General features: G+C 48.3%; 1 protein-coding gene across 1 annotated transcript; it reads left to right on the top strand.

Annotated features, from left to right (window-relative positions):
* The first annotated feature begins 13,714 nt into the window (after positions 1–13,714).
* Ccdc177 (coiled-coil domain containing 177) lies at positions 13,715–17,250 on the top strand. The gene has a single exon (XM_050158646.1). It carries the CDS (start codon positions 13,715–13,717, stop codon positions 15,824–15,826), a length of 2,112 nt encoding a protein of 703 aa, XP_050014603.1. The 3' UTR covers positions 15,827–17,250.
* The last annotated feature ends 4,562 nt before the right edge of the window (positions 17,251–21,812 follow it).

Below are 21,812 nucleotides of genomic sequence, written 5' to 3' on the forward strand. Positions count from 1 at the left end.
AGGAAGGGAGTGAGGGAGGAAAAGAAGGAAGGCTAAGACATTAAATTTTATATACTGCCACTCACCCAAATACTATGCAGAGGTGCCTAACCCAAATTGAAGACTCGGTCATCGAGGACCTCCCTGGGATGTCATTTGAGGTGAATTGTAAATCAATTCCATGGTAAGGATGGGTATTGTCATCCAGCCCCCTTATCAAACTGACCTTTGGGTAAGAGCCACACTCCTGGATTGCAGGAGCTGGTCTGGTGTCAGGGCCTCACTATGCGCTGAGGAGCAGAGGAGTGGCGCCACCTGGAGGTAGGAGCTCACATTGAGTTCCCAGTCATTAACCCAGGGGCCATTCAACTCTGTCCAGGAGCCCAGCAGCAGAGAAAACCTCTCATTTCCAGCAGCAACTGGAAAAATAAAAGGCAACGTCCCCAAATGGAGCAGAGGAATTGAGATACCAATTAGAGACATGGTGTGTAAGTGCAAAGAAAACCCACCAAAAGAAAGTTTGGGAAGTTTGGATTTGCTCATCTTTTCGTTCCAGTTTAGTTAACAGTAATAACCGCCTTTCATTATTCTGCCAGACACACGGATATGCTGTGTTATGTGCTGAACATATTTAATCCCATTTAATTCTCAGTAACAGCCTTGTGAGATGTATTATAGCCCCTCCCCCTTTTGGAAAGACAGCCAATCAAGTGTGGGGGAGATGGCTCAGTGGTTGCTTTTCAGAAGGACCAGGGTTCAATTCCCAGCATCCACATAGCAATTCACAGTCATGTGTAACTCCAGCCCCAGCAGTCCCCAGCCACTATTTTCTGACCTACTTGAGTACCAACCGGGCATAGAAGTGGCGCACAGACATACATGCAGGCAAAACGCCCATACATATAACAGAACAAAGCTATAAACTCAAAGGGCAAGCAGAGTTTATTGACAAAATAAAGAAAATGGTTCCTTATTATAGCCATTCTATAGTGGCCAAATGGCTGTTCAGAGAGGCTAAGTAATTTCTTCAAGGCCACAGAGTCAAGATACAGACAAACCGGGATTTGAACTCTGGTTAAAGACTCTGAAGCACGTGAGCTTATCCTTAAGCAACCTGATGGATACAGCCACCCAACACATTCAAAGTGGTACTCATCGACCTTGCCTTTCCTCCTCCTCCTTTTCTAATCTGAGTAAATAACACTAGCTCCCCTCCACTCTCACTTGGTGGCCCATCCCAGAAACCTAGGGGTTTTAACTCCACACAGGATCACTCACCAATTGTGTGTATTGTCTCTCATATATACTTTTTTGTAGTGCTGGAGATTGGACCCAGAGCCTCATACACAGAGGCAAGTTCTCTACCACGGAGAGCTACATTCTCAACCCTTCTCACGTAGACTCTAGATATCTTCCTCTGCTCTCTGTCCCCACTGTTGCAGCCTCAGCTCAGGCCTGTCCAATGCTTACCCGATTAGATGCCCACCCAGGCGTCCCTGTCCCTCTCAGCACAGTGTGGTTGACTTATAATAGATTCTCCCACTGTAGTCTCCACGATGAGGGGCTGTGCCACTGCTGTCCCAGTGGCTGGCACCCAGGAGGCTCTCAATATCTGAGTGGCTGAAGGTAGCAGAAGTCATTGTTTCCATTTTACCAATGTCCTGTTGAGTTGTAGCCCCTCAACATTCACATCTATTGGATCCCTAGATGCTGGCACCTTTCCTTGTGACTAAAATCAGAGTCTTAAAAAAAAAAAAAAAAAAAAAAAAAGCTCTGGGAGTTAAAAGGAATCCTCTGGGTGGCTCTAACTCCTACAGGGATGGTGTTCTGATAAGTGAGGTAAGTGAGGAGGCTAGGGACTGGAGAGACAATAATTAAGTCTGTAAATACCTTGGCAAGCATTAAGGACCCAAGTTTGGTCCCCAGAAACCATATTTAGCATGGTGATGCCCACGTTTTTAGCACAGAGCTAAGGAAGTGAAAACAAGGAGCCCTGGGGCTTGCTATCAAATCAGCATGGCCTTCTTGACAAGTTCTGAGCCAGCAAGAGAACGAATGGCAGACAGCACTTGAGGAAAGACACACTGCATGTCCTTGAACTACACACACACACACACACACACACACACACACACACACACACACATTTATGTAAGTATATCCACACACTTACACAAAAAAAGAAGAGGTCAGAACTCAGAAACACAGACAGGGCCCCCGTGTGGACACAGTGAGAATTCAGGGGGCGGGGGAAGCAAAAACACTGAAATTCTTAGGTAGCTCTAGCAAAGGAACACTATCAAGAAAGTCTCAGGCAGTCTATCAAGAAAGTCTCAGGCAGTCGAGGCACTGATCGGGTACAACTAATTAGCAAAGCGTCGCTCACATTCTGCTTTATAGCCACATTTATTTGCAGCTCTTGTAACTGACTTATCAGCTTATTCAAAGTCTGGGACTTGCTACTCTTCCTGACACACAGGGCAAGAGCCCTGTCTTCTCCTTCTCTATGCTCCCAGACTTCCAGGCTAAGCTTGGTGTGTTGTTTTGTGGTGCAGAAATGGAACCTGAGGCCTGTGCGTGTTAGGCAAGCACTTTACACTAGCTCCCATGGTCCGATGGCTTGCAGTGGAAACCTTTCAGGGCATTTTTTATTGCTGTTGTGTGACTTATTGACACATTTGGACGTGTGAAAGGGATCCTGAAGGCAAATGCCTGATCTCTAAGAGACGCATACAGAGGGGACATCTATCTCCAGAAGCTTAGAATGACTTATCTCGGAGCGCGGTTCAGGATAACTGGTCTAAGGTATTATACTGGGCAATGGTGTACAATGTTTGAAGTTAGGACTCTGAAGGCGTAAGTCACAAACAATCCCACACCAGTTTGGAATTGTGATTAATAGAATGGTTATTTATTTAAGGGGAAAAACTTACAGATCACCGTCCCCGACAACAGCCCTCTGTGCAATCAGGAAGGGAGCCTAGTTGCTGGAAGCGGAGCAGGAAGCCAGAGGGCAGTTGCTGCTTTTTTAGAGAGAGAGAGAGAGAGAGAGAGAGAGAGAGAGAGAGAGAGACAGAGAGAGACAGAGAGAGACAGAGAGACAGAGAGACAGAGACAGACAGACCACGCCCCAATGGGCTGGTATCTCAGCAGCTATTGGCTGAAGGAGCGGAAGGAGCTCCTGCAACAGGACTCCCCATTAAAAAGAGAAAAAACTGGGACCTGGAAAGATGGCTTGGCAGTTAAGAATGCTTTCTGCTCATGTAGAGTTCGGTTCCCAGGACCCAGGTTCTGTGGCTCACAACTGTCTAGAATTTCAGTCTCAGGGTATCTGACTTCTTCTGGCCTCCACAGGCATCCACACACATGTGCACATATATTCACACATAAATGAAAAGTAAATCTTTTTTAAAAAGAGAGAGAGTTGGAGATAAGGAGGTGGAATTAGGGAAGAGGCCTGTGAAAAACAATGACTCTGACTCCAACATAGCCTGTATGTAACGGGGCCTGTAGCACCCAGCAGGCCAATGACCCTGGAGAGAGAAAGAGAGAGAAAGAGAGAGAGAGAGAGGGAGAGAGAGAGAGAGAGAGAGAGAGAGAGAGAGAGAGAGAGAAGCTAGAAACAAGCACGGCTTCTGAGCAACACTAACTCCTATGTGGACTCATGTGCCACCAATAAAATGTCCAAAGGGGATCACCCCAACTCATGATCACCCTCAGGAAAGGAGGTTCCATCCTCAGTATCCTTTAAGATGGCTCTGGTTGGAATGGCAGTAGAGAAAAACACCACTGGGTTGATCGTAATGGTCCCTCTAGGCCTCCTTGATGACAGCTCCATTATGTGGGCATTTTTTAAAAAACTGTATGTGTGATTTGTGTGTGGATGTATATAAGCAGGTGTGTGCATGCCATGCACACATATGGTGCTAGTCTTGATGAGACACGCTGTTGTGTTCCCATGATAGCTGACTCAAAAACGTCTAGGGATTGTCTTGTCCCTGTGTCCCATCTCACCATAGGGATGCTGTAATCACAGACACGTGCTACTGTGCCCAGCTTTATGTGGGCTCGGAAGATAGGAGCTCGGTCCTTATGCTCACACAGACAGATTCAGACAGAAAAACCTCTCTAAATGGGTCACAGTGTGTTTAAAAAAGGTACGTAGGTCTGGGAGAGAGAAGAGTATAGACAGTTATAAAAAGAAATAAAGAGTTTTAAAAAGGAAAACAAAATATTGAAAGAGATAGTAAAAGTAATATAGAAGAAAAAAGCGACGTAAGGAAGGAAAATACACAGGGAGTCTGGATCCTGTATAGTATTGTGTTGATTTTGAACTTTTTTTTTTTTTGGTTGCTGAAAAGCAAAGAACAGCTGCTCAGAGACATGGGACTGAAAGAGAGACTGATAAAATGTGACAACCTAAATATTTTTAAAATGCCTTAGCTTTAAAACAGAAGTCAAAAAATATATCTGTAAAATGGAACTTAAAAGATGCATTGTTTTGGAGAACAAGAGGCTATGGATGCGTTCCAGGTTAAGATGGACCAGCTTTGATCAAGGGAGAGCTCCTGAACCTTGACAGGTGATAGCTATCAGTAAACATTACCACTGGTCTTCCTAGGACTTGGTCAGTATCTCAAAATTTTACCAGGGACCCTTACTTCGTCCACAGACAGTAGGAAGCAGTTTTGACAAAATGACGTCCATATTTCTAAGAGTTTGGGGGGTATGGATGGTCTTTGATGATTTGGTAGGTTATGGATGCTTGTTATATTTAGGGGAATATAGGAATATAGGATAAAAAGACAACTATTAATCTCAGATATTTTGCATTGACATGGATTTTGCTACAGTGATACAAATTTAAAGTTAATTTTGTTACACTGTATATATGTTTCTATTCTTGTTTAAAGGATTTTTGTAAATTGATACAAATTTGTCAGTTTTGTTATACTGTATGTATATTTCTACTATTATTTAGGGTATTATGTCTAGATAGCTCATTTAAAAATGTAATGTACAGTTAAGAAATATAAATTAATGGTCATCTGTAATATCCAATACATGTTAGTTAGGTTTTCTAGATATGCAGCGATATATTTCAGATGTATAAGTAATCTTCAAACACTCCAAAAACTGACAGAATATGGCATTTGAAATGTTTTAAGAACTTAGACTTTTATCAACAGTGAGACACATTTGTTCCTGGCTGTAGCAGGGAGCGGGACCCCTTGTTCCAGCTGCCTGGCTAGCTTACACCCGAAATAATCACACAGAAACTATATTCATTTAAACACTGACTGGGCCATTAGTTCTAACCTCTTATTGGCTAATTCTTACATCTTAATTTAACCCATTTCTCTTAATCTGTATATCACCACGAGGTTGTGGCTTACCGGGAAAGATTCAGCATGTCTGATTCTGGCAGTTCCATGGCAGTTCGCTCTCTCTGTTTTCTTCCTCCCAGAATTCAGTTCTGCCTCCCCACCTACCTAAGTTCTGTCCTATCACCAGGCCCAAAGCAATTTCTTTATTAACCAATGAAAGCAACACAAAAACAGAAGGACCTCCTATACCACCTGGCAGCAGCAATTACTTCAAGAGGAAGATGGGCATTGAAGAAGCTCTTTATGGAGTTTGTTTTCAATGTGGCAAGGCTAGCCATTTGGGCAAGTCTGCTTGACTGTATGCTATATGAACTGGACATGCAGGACCCACAGGAAAATGACTGCTGAACTTGCCAAAGCAAGGTGAGATGGCCCTTCGGGGTTCCTGCTTCATGAAAGAGTCTACTAGACATTCAGCAGGACACAGAAGAAAGTGACAAATTTTTCTGAAATAGGCAAGACAGTCCTTCAAATTTCCTGCTTCATGGAGAAACCTGACAGACACTCTAGGCCTATAAGCTGAAGATGGATGCCCCAATGGTACAGAAGAAATTTAGGTGACTGTCCAGGCAGCCAGATGTCTCTATCATTTCTAGTTTTGGACGTTGCTTACAATGCACTTCCTGTTTACTTAGGTAATATTATATTCTTCTTGGAGCTCCAATGGAGTTGAAGACTAGTTATAGTTTTCCTTAATTATGATAAAAAACAAATTAGATATGAAACTTTAGACTCACAAAGATAGAATATTTTCTTTGTCAAATACAAATAGATTAAATATAACTGTAGTTCTTGCTTGATGCCTGTTTTGTTATATATAATTTTACAATGTTAAAGTTTAAACCTTTCTTTTTAATTAGACAGAAAACAGGAGATGATATAAGATGCCTCTCTGTATGCTGTGAATATGTTTTATTACCATTGGTTAATAAAGAAGCTGCTTTGGCCAATAGCCAGGTAGAATATAGCTAGGCAGGAAATTCAAGCAAAGAGACAGGGAAAAAGAAGGTGGAGTCAAGGATTCCAGCAGCCATGGGAGAAGCAAGACATGGGGTAACAAGCCATGAGCCTCGTGGTAAAATATAGAATAACAGAAATGGGTTAATTTAAGTTGTAAGAGCTAGTTAATAATAAGTCTTGAGTTAAGAAGCCAAACAGTTTGTAATTACAATTAAACCTCAGAGTCATTTCTGTGTGATTACTCAGGACTGGACGGCTAGGAAACAAAAGTGCAGCCACCAATTCACCAGTTCCTGCTCCCCTACAGGACAAGAGCTTTACCTGCTCCAGATGTTTAATGCCGCAGATTGACTGAAGCAGCTTAGTAGCTCAAAATATTTTTGATGCAGCCGGTTTCACAACACATAACAAGCAGTGTAGCATCACTCAGACTCCATTCCTTCTCAATGATGCACCCAGCAGGAAGGATACATTCCTAAACAGCCGTGACCCAAACAGACAAGGCTCTGCCTGCTGCAGGGCCGCTGAAATCTTTCCCATTGCCATTTCATACCAAGCTGAAACAGTGATGGTCTTTGAGGGGCCTTTTCCTACTGGTGACCCTTTCCCTTCCTAATTTCTGTATTGTCTAATTTCCTATTTTGATTAGCACATATTACTTTTTAAAATTTACTTATTTTTATTTTATGTGCATTGATGTTGTTCCTGTACGGATGTCTGTATGAAGGTGTTAGATCCTGCAGTTACAGACAGTTGTAGGCTGCCATGTGTGTCCCAGGAATTGAACCCAGGTCCTCTGGAAGAGCAGTCAATGCTTTTAACTGCTGAGCCATCTCTCCAGCCGCAGAACATATTACTTATTTTTTTTAATTTTTTTATTTTTTTATTGAGAAAAGGAAAAAAAAGTTTCCGCCTCCTCCCAGCCTCCCATTTCCCTCCCCATATTACTTATTAAAGCAGAAAATAAAACCTATACTTTTGTCAAATATTACCTTTACCCACTGGTTTACATTTGAGATTTCTTCTTAATTCTCTAATCTCAAAAATTAAGAATGGTGATATTTTAATTATATTGGTCTAGATCCACTTGGGAAACAAAAAGCCACAGTAATTTAAACAGAGAAAACTTAAAGAGGAATTAAACTAAGAAAAGAGAATGAATGTACACACACATAGAGGTCTAAAATCCTCAGCCTTGGGTGCTCAAGGAAGGACAGTGAAAGGAAGACCCTTCCTCAAGACCAGGGTCAGGCCTTGGAGAAGGTGATGTTGCAGTCTTTAAGGCAGCAAAGATGTCTGCCTGATGCACGTTGTTCCACAGTTGTTGCACAAGGAGGAAACCATCTTCAAAACTGCAGGTGAATTGAGGCTGGAGAGTCAGGATACTAGAACAAGAATCAAAGCCTTGGGCGGGCAACGTCTACCTCAGGAGGGCAAAGGAAGGTGGTCCCTAAACCCAGGCATCACCAAGCGACTGTTCTGGGGGTTCAGTTGGAGGACAGTGCCACAGGAAGTTCCCACGCGTCTGTATCACTAGTCAGGTAGCAAGAATAGGAAACCGCCAGTGGCCAGGAAGAATCAGGAGCCCCATGCCTGCCCCGGTTCTTCCCTCCCCTGGTGAGCCTGCACGTGAGGCTCACTGCCAAGTGGGAAGGACTTAGTCTGTTTTTCCAGGACAGGTACAGCAGGGTAGACGTGGAGCTGTAAGTTGATGATTGACATAAGCAGTTGTCAGTCATTAGGACAGAGGTTGAGAAACAGTTCCACCAGGAACCTGATAATAAGCAGTTAGAGCTTTGTGAGTCATGAGGTCTCTGTCAAAACTACTGAGGTTGGTCTCTGCCATACGAAAGCTGTACAGACAATATGTAAACAAATACGTGTGGCTGGGCTCCAGTAAAACCTGATTTACAAAAACTGGCAACCAACTGAGCTAACTCCTGGCGTGGAACTTCAAAGGGAAGAAAAACAAAACCAAACCTCTTCTCCGGAAAGAGGAGTATATTGACGGGTGTGTGTGTGTGTGTGTGTGTGTGAGAGAGAGAGAGAGAGAGAGAGAGAGAGAGAGAGAGAGAGAGAGAGAGAGAGTAAGGTAGGGTGCATGAAGCCAAGACAGAAGAGGGAGGCCCAACAGGAGGAATCTAGGGGTTTTGTTCATTGGTTGCTTCTAAGATAGGGTCTTGCAGCCTCAAATCCTCAAGCCTCCTGCCTCAAACTCCTGAGTGCCAGGACGACGAACACACTTGACAGCGAAGGGAATTGAAATAAAGATAATATGTACATGGCATGGAGGATTTGTTTTTGCTTTAGTCTAAATTAATGAGCTACTGCACTAAAAAGCCTAAGAAAGAACCCAATAAGTTATCTTTAAAGGCTGGTGCAAGGCAAAATAGTCTGTACTTAAGAAGATGAGAGTCAAAAAAAAAAAAAAAAGGTGAGCATCAGAGGGGTTTAAAAAACCTTGTCAGGGGACTAGAGAGATGACTCAGGGGTCACAAGTTCTTACTGCTCTTCCAGAGAACTTGAGTTCAGTTCTGCTCCTCTCCCCCCCCCCCCCGCAGCATGGTGTGCAGCAGTTGGGGTACAACTGCCTGTAACTCCAGTTTCAGGGGATCTGATAACCTCTTCTGGCCTCTGCAAACACACACACACACACACACACACACACACACACACACACACACACCATAAATAAAAAGGATTTTAAAAATTGCCTGAAATAACACAGGCTGGTAGAATTGCACCTGACCTATCCACCTCTTAAGCCCACCTTCCCTCACCATTACGGTGTTACCACCATGGGCATGTGGGTGTTGCTTTCTCTACTGTGTGCCACAATGAAACTGGGTGTAACATCCTTGAACTTTGGCATGCAGGGAATCTCCCTGTGATGGATGGCACCAGCCCTTCACCTCTGTGTAATCCCAGCACTTGGAAGGTAGAGTCGGGAGGATCAGTTGTTCTAGGGCATTTTCAGCAAATTTAAGGCATATATATATATATGCCTTAATATATATATTATACAATATGAATGTATATAATTATACATATTCATATGCACACATCTTCCTATTAATTTTACCATATCTAAATGGTTTACCAAAATAATCAAAATAAATGGTGTTTACCACTGCTCATTCAAAATGTTTGCTTGTATAGTGTTTCTAGCTCTGCAAGATAATTTAACAGGATTCTCTGCAGAGGAACACCCAGACATGGATATGCTGATTTGTCCACCCCACTTATTACCGCCTGAATCGACATCTCTCCAGATTCACAGTTTAGTGTGGAAGTACAAAGCATGGCATCCACTCCAGGATGAGACAGATCCTGATCCAAACCCCAGCCCCACCTCTTACTAACCTTGTGACCAATGACTCCTTTTCTATCTCATGCTTCATGTCTTATAAAGACTTTCGCAGACTTTACAGCACAGATGCTTGTTCACCAAGCATCCTTGAACAACAGAGATAGCGGCTTCCCCCAGCTCAGAGGGTATAGCTAAGACAATGTCTCCCTTGGGACAAAGCAAGACCATGTTTGCTATTAGCTACTGTGTTAGTTACTCTTCACATTGCTATGGCCAAATATCTGAAACAAGCAACTTAAGGGGGAAAATACTTATTTTGAAAAGGGGAACAGTCCATTATGATGGGAAGGCATAGTGACAGGTCACATCGTGTCCACAGTCAGGAAACAGAGATGTACGAATGTAAGACTCTGGGTGCTGAGCTCACATTCCCTTCTCTGTCCCTTTCTGAGACAGCAGGGTCTTTACAATGCAGCACAGGCTAGCCTCTGAGGCAATGACCTTGAGTCTTCTGACTGCCCCCACCTCCTGAGTGCAGGGTTTCACAAGGTGTTGGAGCTCAAACCCAGCTCTGTGTGCATGTCAGACAAGCTCTCCACCAACAGAGCCACGCCCCCACCTCTCATTCCAGTCTTTCATTCAGTCCCGGCCCCCGGATCATGGGATGATGCTCCCACGTTCAGACGGGTCTTCTCTCTCTGGAAATGCCCTCACAGACACACCTAGAGGTGTTCCTAAATCCAATCAAGATGATAAAGATTAAACATTACAGCCCCCTTTAAAGGATTAGAGCGCCCCAACTGTAACATATGCCCATTTTGTGTGCAGTGTCTACTTGATCCCACTCTCCAATCAAGAAAAAGTGAACTTCGTGTTCTTGCTGTACCTGAGTAACAAAGTGCTTTGTTTCTGGCCCAGGAGTACCATGTCTTCTGCCAGCAGCTATGCACCCTGGAGGCTAACTTGCTAGCTTGTAAGTCGGATAAAGGTCAAACCTTACAGCTCGTGACATCATCACCTAAGAGTCAAAAGGATCAATACCTCCCGCTTCCTCAGCCACCATTGCGCCTTGTCATCTGCTCCCAGTACAACACACTGGTTTATTTTTTTCTTTTTGTTTGTTTTTGTTTTGTTTTTGCCAATGTTACCCAAGGCTGGTATCTGTTAGTTTCTTTGGCTATTCCAGAATAAACCCATGTGGACCTCTGTAGCCCTTGGGGATTCTTCTGAGTGCTCTGCCTACACAGCACACTCCCCTTCTACTCCTTACTGGTCTTATTGAAACATCTTTTTCCTCTGAAGTCCCATCAATGACGTCCTCTTATCAATGCATCTTTCCTCCCTGGGTGATCTCGCTCATATTATTTTTTTAGGCTTTCTATTGCTGTGGTAGAATACCACGACCAAAGCAACTTGGGGAGGAAAGATTTTATCTCTGCGTACAGTTCAACATCACCGTTTCATCATCGAAGGAAGTCAGGGCAGGAACTCAAGGAAAGAACCTGAAGACAGTCACAGATACAGCAGCAGTGGGGGGTGCTGCTTACTGGCTTGCTCCCCAAGGCTTACCCAGCCTGGTTTCTTTTATGCCCCAGGATCACCCGCCCAGAAACGAAACCACTCAAATGTGGGCCCTCCCACATCAGTCACTAATTAAGAAAGTGCAACACAGTCTTGTGTACAGAGCAGTTGGGGGTACATTTTCTCAGTCTGAGGTCGCCTCATCTTAAATGACTCTAGCTTGTGTCAAGTTTCTAAAACTAGCCAGCGAGGGAACCGTACATTGGTGATGACATATCCTCAATCTAGCTCCACCTCATATATGACTTGCTCAGCTACCTATTGAGCAGCCTTCCTCTGACGGAGGGGAGCAGTTGTCCAACACTGGTATCCCATACCAGGTGGTCCTCCCCCTAGATCCACTGCCTTTCCGTGACACACACAGCCTCTTACTATTCCAGGCAGTCGTCCTTCATCCTTTACTTTCCTTATCTTCGAGTGTTATTTCTTTCTATTTACAGAACCCCTACTCCTCTTTTCCCGCCTTTGCTCCCTTTTTGGTTCCATTCCCCGTGTTGGGTAACTGGGCTTCCTTGGTCTTTTTCTTGTTGCTAGAGTTATGTTCTTAAAATATGAAATATATCTAAGTCATTTCCCTACTCATATTCCCCTTCTCACAGCTTCCCTGCCAGAGTCTTCAACAGCACAGTTCACCATACTCCCTGATGCTACATCTCACCCACACCACGCTCCTCTCCTTGGAGGATTCTAATCTGGAATCTCTTTGGCCACTACCACTCAGAATGGAAGCAGTGGGATGAGGTGTCAGCAAACAGCACTCATTAAATGGTACTAACTTGTTTTAGCATATAAAACCAGCAATTCAGAAGTTGATTTCATTGGTCACTTACGTTCTGCCTGCCTCAAACCCATATGCGTGTTTTTGTTGTGTTTGTTTGGCTTTTTTAAAATTTAGGTTAGGTTAGCATACAAAGTAACAGCATCTTCATATCTATGTGTCATTATACTTTGTTCTCATTCGTTCTCCCATCTTTGTTTTCCTTAAATAATAAAATCACAGTTTGGATCAGGTGTCCTATTTCTGACCAATTACTTGATGTCTAGTTGGTTTGCTTCTCAGGATCCCTTTGAGAAATACTCCATTTCACCCATTTTATTCCAGCCACCTAAGGGGCCCAAGGATTAGGTTTCTCGTGATATTGCTATATGCACACCTCCCTGTATATGTGCATTACATATGCATACATAAATATGTGTAGTTACTGTGTTTTAGTTGTTTTGTAGTCCTCTAAGCAAACAAATGAACACCCTCAAGTGGCCACCAGGAGGCGCCAGAGGCAGAGAAAGACCTGCGGTACCTTGGCGGTAGAGGTGGAGATGGATGCAGCGGCGAGGAAACCCAGCTTCCTTTTTTAAGAATCAGTGTGAGCAAGGGAGCAGAGCCACGTTATTTTGGGGAGACTTTGTCGCACTCCCCCCTCCCCGGGGTAGGTAGCATCTGGGATGTGTGCGCCCTGTTCGTAATCCCCCATGGAAAGACGCTGGCTGCTGCAGCCGGCAGTAACCCGACCCCGCCGGCGCAGGGACTGAAGAGGCGCCGGGGAAAGCAGCAAGAGGTGAACAAAAGCCCTCGGCGTGGGGGCCAGAGCCCGGACCTGGGGTAAGTGAGCCCTCCCGGGGACCTAGCAGCTCCCGGCATGGAGCGGCAGGGTTTGCAGAGCTACGAGCCCACTTCCCTGAGATGCGGTGAAGGAACTGGTGGGTGTCTGGGGCTGGTGTCTGAGTCCACCATACTGGGGTTGATGGTACCCTGAGCTGCACATTCATTCAGCCTTGGAGATCGGGCGCATCTGGTCGGATGCAGGTGCCTTGTGCATCCCAGGCAAACACCTGGTGGGGGCTGGAAGAAGAAGCAGGCCGAGCTCTCAGCAAGCCCTGCCGGGGATGCAGGAGAAAGAATCCATCACTCCACTCAGAAAGGAGCCTTTGGAGACTTCTCTCAGCTCTTCCATCTCCCAGGGGCCCTGCGCCCCGGGGCCTTTTGGCAGTGGGAAATCAACCATAAACTAGGCAACTGGGGCCCTCACAGCAATGCACTTTGGCATGAACAGGCCCCTTCCCCTTTTGTGTGCCTGCAAAGCTGCATCCCAGCAGCCCGCCTAAGCTACAAACAAATAGCTAATCCTCCCGGGAATCCTCCAGCGCCTCCCTTTCTGGCTGCTGCCTTGCGCCTCAGTCTTAGCAGGAAGGGGATGCATCTAGCGGGCCTCACATCAATGGAGTCTCCCCACAGGCCCTGCGTTCTAAGACTGAGGAACACTGAGGCTGCTGATTGAGCCCCAGCGTCCCCTACCCCCACCCCCAACTGCTTAGCCCGGGTTTTCAGGACGTTGGTTTTAGGATTTACGTTCCATCAGGCCCCTGAGCCTAGTCTGAAATCGGATTAACTTGGGATGGGTAAATATTGGTTGAGGAGGGAGAAACAGCTCTCAGATGCATTCCTCTATGTCCCCCTCCCCGTCATCTCAGGGACTCCAACAAAGGACGAGACTCAGCTATGGTGGACCCGGTGCCAGAAGAGGAGAAAGAGGGAGCGGAGCCTGGTGGGTCAGAAGGGGATGGGGCCACAGCGTCCGTGCCCCCCGATGCCCAGGGAGCCCAACAGCCTGCTGCCTCCTCGGCCTCAGCCTCCGCCGCAGCGCCCCGCAAGGCCGAAGTCCCCTGCGGGGCAGAAGGTGGGCGTCGGGAGCAGTCCCCGCTGCTGCACCTCGATCTCTTCAACTTCGCCTGCCCCGAGGCCGAGGGCAGCCGCTACGTCCTGACCAGCCCCCGCTCGCTGGAGGCATGTGCCCGCTGTGCGGTCAAGCCAGTGGAGCTGCTGCCCCGGGCCCTGGCTGACCTGGTGCGCGAGGCCCCGGGCCGCTCCATGCGCGTGGCCACGGGCCTGTACGAGGCCTACGAGGCCGAGCGGCTCGCCAAGCTGCAGCAGTGCCGTGCCGAGCGCGAGCGCATCATGCGCGAGGAGAAGCGGCGCCTGTTCACACCCAAGGGCCCGGCTGCAGCCCCGGCCCCGGCCCCGGCCTCGGCGCTGAGCGCGGGCAGCAGCAGCAGCTGCAGCAGCGGCAGCAGCCTCCCGGCCTCGCCCGCATCGCGGGTGACTCGAAGGACTTCACCCAGTCCCCCCGCCAGGACCCGACCCCCGCCCACCACTGCTCGGACAGGTAGGAAGAGCCACTCACTGGACTCGCTGTCCCGCCGGCGGGACGGTGCCCTCAGCTCCGAATCCGGCGCCTCGTCCTCGGGGTCCTACAGCGGGGAAAGCCTGCGGGAGCTTCGCTGGCCACCTCGAGCTTCCGCCAGGCACAGCTACCCTGCGGGGTCCGCGTCGTCTGCACCCAACCCCCTGGGCCGCCCTTCGGCTCTCGATCTGGCGCCACTCACGGCCCGCAGCTTCAGCCTCGGCGACCTGAGCCACTCGCCGCAGACCGCTCAGCACGTGGAGCGCATCGTGCGCCAAGTGCGCGCCGAGCGAGGCCTGCGCGGGGTTCCCGAGCGCGACCGCAAGATCGCCGCCCTCATGCTGGCCCGACACCAGGAGGAGCGCCTGCTGCTGGAGCAGCGCGCCGCCGCCCACGGCCAGTGGGAGCAACAGCGCGTGCGCGCCGAGCAGCGGCGGGAGCGCGAGGAGCGCGAGAAGCAGCGCGCGCTGGAGCAGGGCCGGCGCGCCTGGGCGGCGCAGGTGGAGGAGCGCCGGGGCCGCCGGGGCCGGGAGGAGCGCGAGGCGGCGCGGAGGCGGCAGCAGCAGTGCGAGCGCAGCGAGGAGCGGCGGCGGGAGCTGGCGGAGCGCCAGGGCCTGCTGCGGCGGGAGAGGGCGGAGCGCGCAGCACGCGACGACCGGCAGCGCAAGCTGCAGCAGGAGCAGAACCTGAAGCAGCGCGAGGAGGGCCTGCAGGAAGGGCGGGAGCGCGCCGAGCTGGCCCGCCGGGAGCGCGCCCAACGGGCGGCGCGGGCCAAGCAGCGCCAGGAGGGGCAGCTGCGGCGGGAGAAGCGGGAGCTGAGCCGGGCCGAGCGGGCGCGCCACGAGGCGCTGCTTCGAGGCCGGGTCCGGCAGCAGCACGAGGAGCGGGAGGGCCTGCGGAGCTCCCTGGAGGCCAGCTTGGGCCGCGCGCAGGAGAACTACGAGCAGCTGCAGGAGCAGCGCGCCCGGGAGCTTCGGGAGCGAGCCCGGAAGGAGGAGCTGCAGGGTCGGCGGGCTAAGGAGGCAGCCGAGCGCAAAGAGCGCGAGCATCAGGCGCACTTGGAGGCTCTGGCGCGGGCAGGCGAGCGACGGCTGCAGCACGCGGCGCAGGTGGCCGAAGAGGCGGTGCAGCAGAAAGCCCGGCGCGTGGTTCAGACTCGCCTGGAGAAGGAGAGGACCCAGCGAGCCAACAAGGAGAAGGTGGAGCGCGACGAAGACTGCCGCCGCCGGGAGCTGCTGCAGGCCATCGGGCGCAAGCTGGAGCGCAGCGAGCAGCTGTCTCGGGAGAGGCGAAGCGCGCTGGAGAGCGCTCGCTCCACAGCCCGGGCCTCCTTCCACGTGCGGGAGAAGGTGCGGGAGGAGACCAACACGCGCTCATTTGACCGCATGGTGCGAGAGGCCCAGCTACATGCCAGCCTGGACCGTAAATGACAGCTGCCCTGTGCGCGGGCCATCCTGCTTTATAGAGCCAGGCGGGGCCTCCCTTAGCCTCTTGGACCAAACTCTAGGCATCTCCAGTCCGGGGGCCATACCATGAACTCCCCAGACTAATGAACCATGAGACAATGAGAAGCCAGACGTGGTACTTTTCCGTCTGCCACCGTCGCTTTACAGACTTACATCGTTTGGAAATGACATGGCACAATTTACCCACATCCACCTGTGTCTTTGGGTTGGAACAGAAAATAGCTGGGGAGGGGGAGGGTCCCCCTAGGAGAGAGCACAGAGGTGAATGTTGGGTTTTCTGCCACAGGTGTCGGTGTCTTGGCCATCTTTCTGACATTTGTGTCTAAGATGATTTTCACTTGGAGCAGCCGAGGAGATAATAGCCCAGACTCACCTCTCTCTTCCAAAATACAAGTTGCACAGAACTTAAAGTCTCCCAAGAAAGCACAGCTCTTCGAAGATGTTAGTTCATGCACAAATGATCACAAAAGCTATGGTTTTGAGCACTGGACTGTTAATCGGACACCTGAACAAATTCTCCTGTTCCCATAATCTTTTTCAGTTGAGTCCCTAGGCTTTCTAGTTAGACAATCATCTGCAGATAATAATCATCTATTCTCCCACGCGGCATGGGAAATGGGTCAGATTGGTGATGCTGTTTAGCTTTCATGGAAGCCCTCCATCCCTTCACCTCCCCGGAGGTGGTGGTTTCCTTAGGCAGCAGTGTTCCACCCCGTGAGGCTTCCGTGGATGGTGATGTAGTTCAGTGGAGGCAGTGTCTGATGGCCGCGTCCCTGTGTGGGGCCAGCTCCTGCAGACAGAAGCTATTGCCTTACGAAGCAGAGCTACCTTCTGTGCCTGCCCAGGCCATTCTTGCCTAAAGCTCCAGCCTTGAATGAAGTCTCAAGGGTGAAACCCTGAGGGATCTGGAGTGCGTAGGATTCCCTCTGTGAAACAGTTCAGTGCCCGGAGGACAATTTAGCATCCTTGGCTGCGTGGCTGTGGCGGCTGAAGGGCTAGAATTGCCTCTGCGTTGCGTTGTGCTGGCGTTGGTAGGGTATCACTCTTCCCTAGGAAAGTAAGAGTCTTCCCTCTTTAAATTCCTGGTACCCTCTCATTTATACCTGAAGTATTTAATCAGTCTCTTGGTGCCTCACCTTTCCCATCTGCCAGATGGGGCCATCAGAACTCTTCTGGTACCTCAAGGTCTCCTGGATCCAAAGCACCACTACAGTGTTGTCCGTTGGTCTCCGTTGTGCCTTTCTTGACCTGGAGTTGGGAGGCAGGAGGACTGCTTTGAGCCTAGTTTGTTTCTGGTAATATGGGTTCCTGGCATTAGACAGGGTAGTTCATCACAGAGAGATGGTCATCTAGTGTGTGAGGTGTGTGTGTGTGTGTATGTGTGTGTGTGTGTGGTGTGTGTGGCGGAGGTACTTGCAATGCCAAGCCACTTCCTGGTCAGAAGGTTCAGTTATCACTAGGCAGTTTTAACCCATACAGTGCTCCTTCCACGAAGCTGAAACTGACCCCACTCTTACCCTCTCGGTTGCATCTTCACCAGGGAAAGTGGAAAGTCAATCAACCTTTTTTTGCATTAATCAAGGTCAGGAAGTAAAAAAAAAAAAAAGTACCAAAAAGACAGGGATCAGGGTAGAGATGTCCTGCGTTAGATGTGTTTTGTGTGTGTTCTGCTGGCAGAGTCGTCCCTAAAGTGACAGGTTATTGCCCACACCCCTCATCGACCCTACCCCATCACATGCTAAGAGTAGTCCTGTGTCGCAGACAGCCGTGCTTAGGTGTCACGTGTGAGATAATGTGAAGCCCGGAAAGGAGCTATGTACCAAGGTTTGTTTCCTGAATGGGTGGTTTTCCCCTCACATTCCCTTCTTGTCGGGGAGCTGTAATAACTGGTGTTGTCTCTGAGACAGGAGCATTTACTAAAAAGTGAATGTGACTATGGACCTTTGATCTTGTGGTTCCTGAGTTGCACCAGCCTCAAAACGACTTTCCTCAAAGTGTGAGCATTTGAGTCTGATGCTGTGAGCCAAGCCCTGGGAGGCATGTGGCTATCCAACCTGCTCTTCTATCCCATTTGCTTCCCACCTTACTGCGTGACTTCGGGCAGATCACCTTTCCGGTGTAGAATGGGAATCGTGGTTCCTGATCTCTGGTTTGTGCAAACATGGGATGACAGCGGCAAGCGACTGCCATTTCTGTCCCTCTGGATCTGCAGATGCAGTGGCTCCCACAGGGTGACGTGACCACTGTGGCTGGAGAATGTGACGGACCGTCATGATTCGGTGGAGAAGGAGAAGTTGTGAGGAGCACATTGCAGATACAGGGTCACACATGCAAAGGCCCAGTCCTGAATGTCACCAGATTAGACGCTAAGAGAACGATGTAAAAAATACAAACATTTTAGGTTTTTACCTAAAAGTCCATACAACTGAGTATAGTTAAAAAACAGAAATAAATCTGATGGCAGTAAGAAATGGTTCTACGAGTTCCAGGCCATCTGCTAGAGTATGCTACTGAAGTCGGGTATGGTGGCTCTCGTCTATAGTCCGAGCACTGAGGAAGCTGGAGTAGGGGAGTAACTGAATTGAGTCAGTGAGACATTGTCAAAACAAACCACACAAACAGAAATGGAAGGAGAGCCACCTGCGTGTTTTAAATGTTCATGGCTCTCTCTAAAGATGGTTTATGTCCAAAGTCTTTCATGGGTCCCTAATTTAAGTTTCCAGAGAAGTTTTATTTTACTCTGAAACGCAGCAAGAGGACATGGCAGGGAGAATTGTCCCGAAACAGCATTGTCACGGGTGTCCAGAGTTGAGCATGCTGAACATTTCTTGCCACCCGGGAGATCCCAACCTTGAAGTGGCCACAGCCTCACGTTTACTCCCTTGAAACATCTGAGTAAAGATGTTCAAAAGAGAGAAAATGTGAAGAATAACGAGTAGGAATGGGGAAGGATTGGAAAAGCTTTAATTCGGCCAAATACCAAGAAAACAAACCTAAACCATCTCAGAAGAAATCACTGACGAGCCAGTCTGTTCTGCTGTGGCAGGAACCAGCGTCTACACCCATCTGGACAGGAAAATGAAAACTCCCTTTTGGAAGCATACCGACTGGGTTTTCAATGGAGCAAGTAACCAGGATTTGCCAAAGGCTAAAGGTATGCAGGGTAGTGGAGCTAGAGGGATATCTTGGTCTGTTTTATGTTGCTCTAACATAATACCCAAGGCTAAGATAAAAATAGGAGATTTGTTGCTGATAGTTCTGGGGGTGTAGAGCATGTTACCAGTATTTATTTGCCTTCTGATGAGGACTTCAGGGGGACAGCACATTTCAGAGGTACCTGGGTATAGTGGGAGCTGGGCTGCGTTCCTGCCACCCAGCTCCTGGCCACCTGGCTAGCTTATGCCCCAAAATAACAACACACAAACTATTCATATAAACACTGCTTGGCCCGTTTCTATTAATGTGTGTAGCACCACGAGGTGTGCTTACCAGGAAGATTCTAGCCTACGTCCATCCTGGGTCGGAGCTTCATCGTGTCTGCCCTGGCGATGAGCTGCATGGCATCTGTCTGAGGTGTCTTACCTCACCTCCTCTTCCTCCCAGCATTCTGTTCTGTTTACTCCACCCACCTATGTTCTAACCTATCAGGGCCAAGCAATTTCTTTATTAATTAACCAGTGACCTTCCTCCATCACCTGGGGAGGGTTTCACACATAAGACAGGAAGCAAGAGGGGCTGGAGAGATGGCTCAGTGGTTAAAGAGCATTGCTTGCTCTTCCAAAGGTCCTGAGTTCAATTCCCGGCAACCACATGGTGGCTCACAACCATCTGTAATGAGGTCTGGTGCCCTCATCTGGCCTGCAGACATACAAACAGAAAAAAAAATAAATAAAAAATAAATAAATAAATAAATAAATAATAAAAAAAAAAGACAGGAAGCAAGAGACCAAGGAAAAACCAGACGCGCTTTAAGGAATCCAGCCGCTCCCGCAAGACCCAGTCCATTCTGCAACACCAGCTTTCATTCCTTCTGAGGGTGGGATCCTTAATGTAATACCTTCCATTAGGCTCCAGCTCTTCAAGGTCCCACCATCTAAATACTATCACCGTGGGAACCAAGGCCCCAGCATATGAGCTGTCTGAGGGCAAACTATATCCAAGGTACAGCAATGAGAAGGTAATCTGTAGTCTGGCTATTTTGTAGTCTGTCTCTTAGTCTCCCTCCATCACACAGTCCATTGAGACAGATGCAATTCTATGTAAGGGGCTGCATCTTATTTACCACCAATTCTCCTTAGGACAAGTAGATAAATACTGGATGGTGCGTAGAACGGATGTGTGTGCAGACCCGCAGTCATTGGTGAATATCCATTGAGCACCCACTATGTGACAAATACTACTCTTTGTGTTTGGAGATGGTTTCTTTGTGTAGCCCTGGATGTCCTGGAACTCGCTCAGTAGACCAGCCTGGCCTCAACTCGGGGATCCACACGTCTTTGCCTCCTGAGTGCTGGGATTAAAGTCTATGCCAGCACGACCATCTCAAATACCAGTTTTGATGTTATTAAAATTGAATCTCTTGGAGATACCTTAGGGGTATTTTGTGCAAAGTCATGAACATGTGTCTGCCTCCCTATTGCGTTTACCTAACTTCCCTCCTGAATATATACATTCTCAAGTAGACCTAATTGTCCCTCGAGATACTAACTTCAAGCCTCTTTGGACTCCTAGAGACAAGCCCTCTGCCAATCAACTAATCATTGCTGCTCCTTTTCCTTCACAAAAGGCTTGGTTAAGTGGGTCAAGTTTACAATGCTATGTGCTTTTAATTATAAGGCAGGGGAGAGAGAAAGAGAAAGACCAAGAATATCACCTTCCAGGGTGATACATGTCAGTTTAGAGAGGAGGCATAAATCATCGTTGTGGACCAAGAAAACCAAGCCTTAGGCCATGCAGAGTCCCAGTTCACCAAATGGAGTGCCTGCCCCACTGTTCAGCTGTTCTTGCTAAGACAAGAAAGTTAACATTTTAAAACTATTTCCCACTTAAAACTTTCCCCCAAGCAATTTCTGGTTAAGTCTCAATTGATGAGAAAGTTAGCTAAACAAGAGTCTCCCATTCACTTAAATGAGCAGCATCTAGGTAACAGGCATCAGCCACAGGTTGCTATGGAGACTTGCCTTTCCCGCACTGTATAACTACAGCTCTATCTTAATGTCTTAGAGAAGCTTGCCAGAGAAGAAGGAAACAGGCGTTTTTAAATTGTGCTTTGTTTTTGAGAGAGTCTCTATGTAGCCCAGGCTAGTCTCGGTCTCACGATCCTCCTGACCAAGCCACTCAGTCTCAGGGTGGCAGGCAGCCATCACCATTGTGTAGTAATGCTTGGCATCGCTTGGCACAGCTTGGAAAGAGGCTCTTAGGGACCCAGCAGCAGACACCTGTAGATTCTAGAACTGCTAAGTGTTCTATGTAGTGCCTGACTTTGCATGTCTGGAGTAGTGCCTAAGTGTTGCAATTGGTCACATGCTTTGGTTACATGTGTCTCTACAGAAGGGCACCTCATTGACTCAAAACATGGGGCTCTCTGGCATCCTACCTAATGCACCTCCTCCTGCTTTGTCTGCTCCCCAGCAGTCTGCCCCTAGCTCTTCACAGCTACCTCTGTCCACAGTGCCTGGCTTCTGACAGGTCAGGGTTAGTCCAGGCTAGAGGCTGGTGGATGTCAAGGCATGGCATGTGGGATGTTTGCTTCTGAGGAACGCTGATAACACAAAGTTATTGCTCCCCAATTCATCATTGCAAAATCATGCCCCTCATGATGACAAGAGCCTTTACCCATTCATCATGCATAAGCACGCCCCTCATGAGCAGAAATGCCAGTCCCACGTGACTTTTAAATCACCTGTCACTTTGAAGGGCTTATGCCTTTCTTCTCCACCGGCACAGTGCC

This window comes from Alexandromys fortis, unplaced genomic scaffold (genome assembly GCF_014885135.2).
Source record: "Alexandromys fortis isolate MF-2015 unplaced genomic scaffold, M_Fortis_MF-2015_v1.1 scaffold_99, whole genome shotgun sequence".
Classification (NCBI taxonomy): domain Eukaryota; kingdom Metazoa; phylum Chordata; class Mammalia; order Rodentia; family Cricetidae; genus Alexandromys; species Alexandromys fortis.

Bases quoted from the DNA above. Each gene is read 5' to 3' on its own strand.
- Ccdc177 (XM_050158646.1), top strand. From the start codon at position 13,715: ATGGTGGACCCGGTGCCAGAAGAGGAGAAAGAGGGAGCGGAGCCTGGT.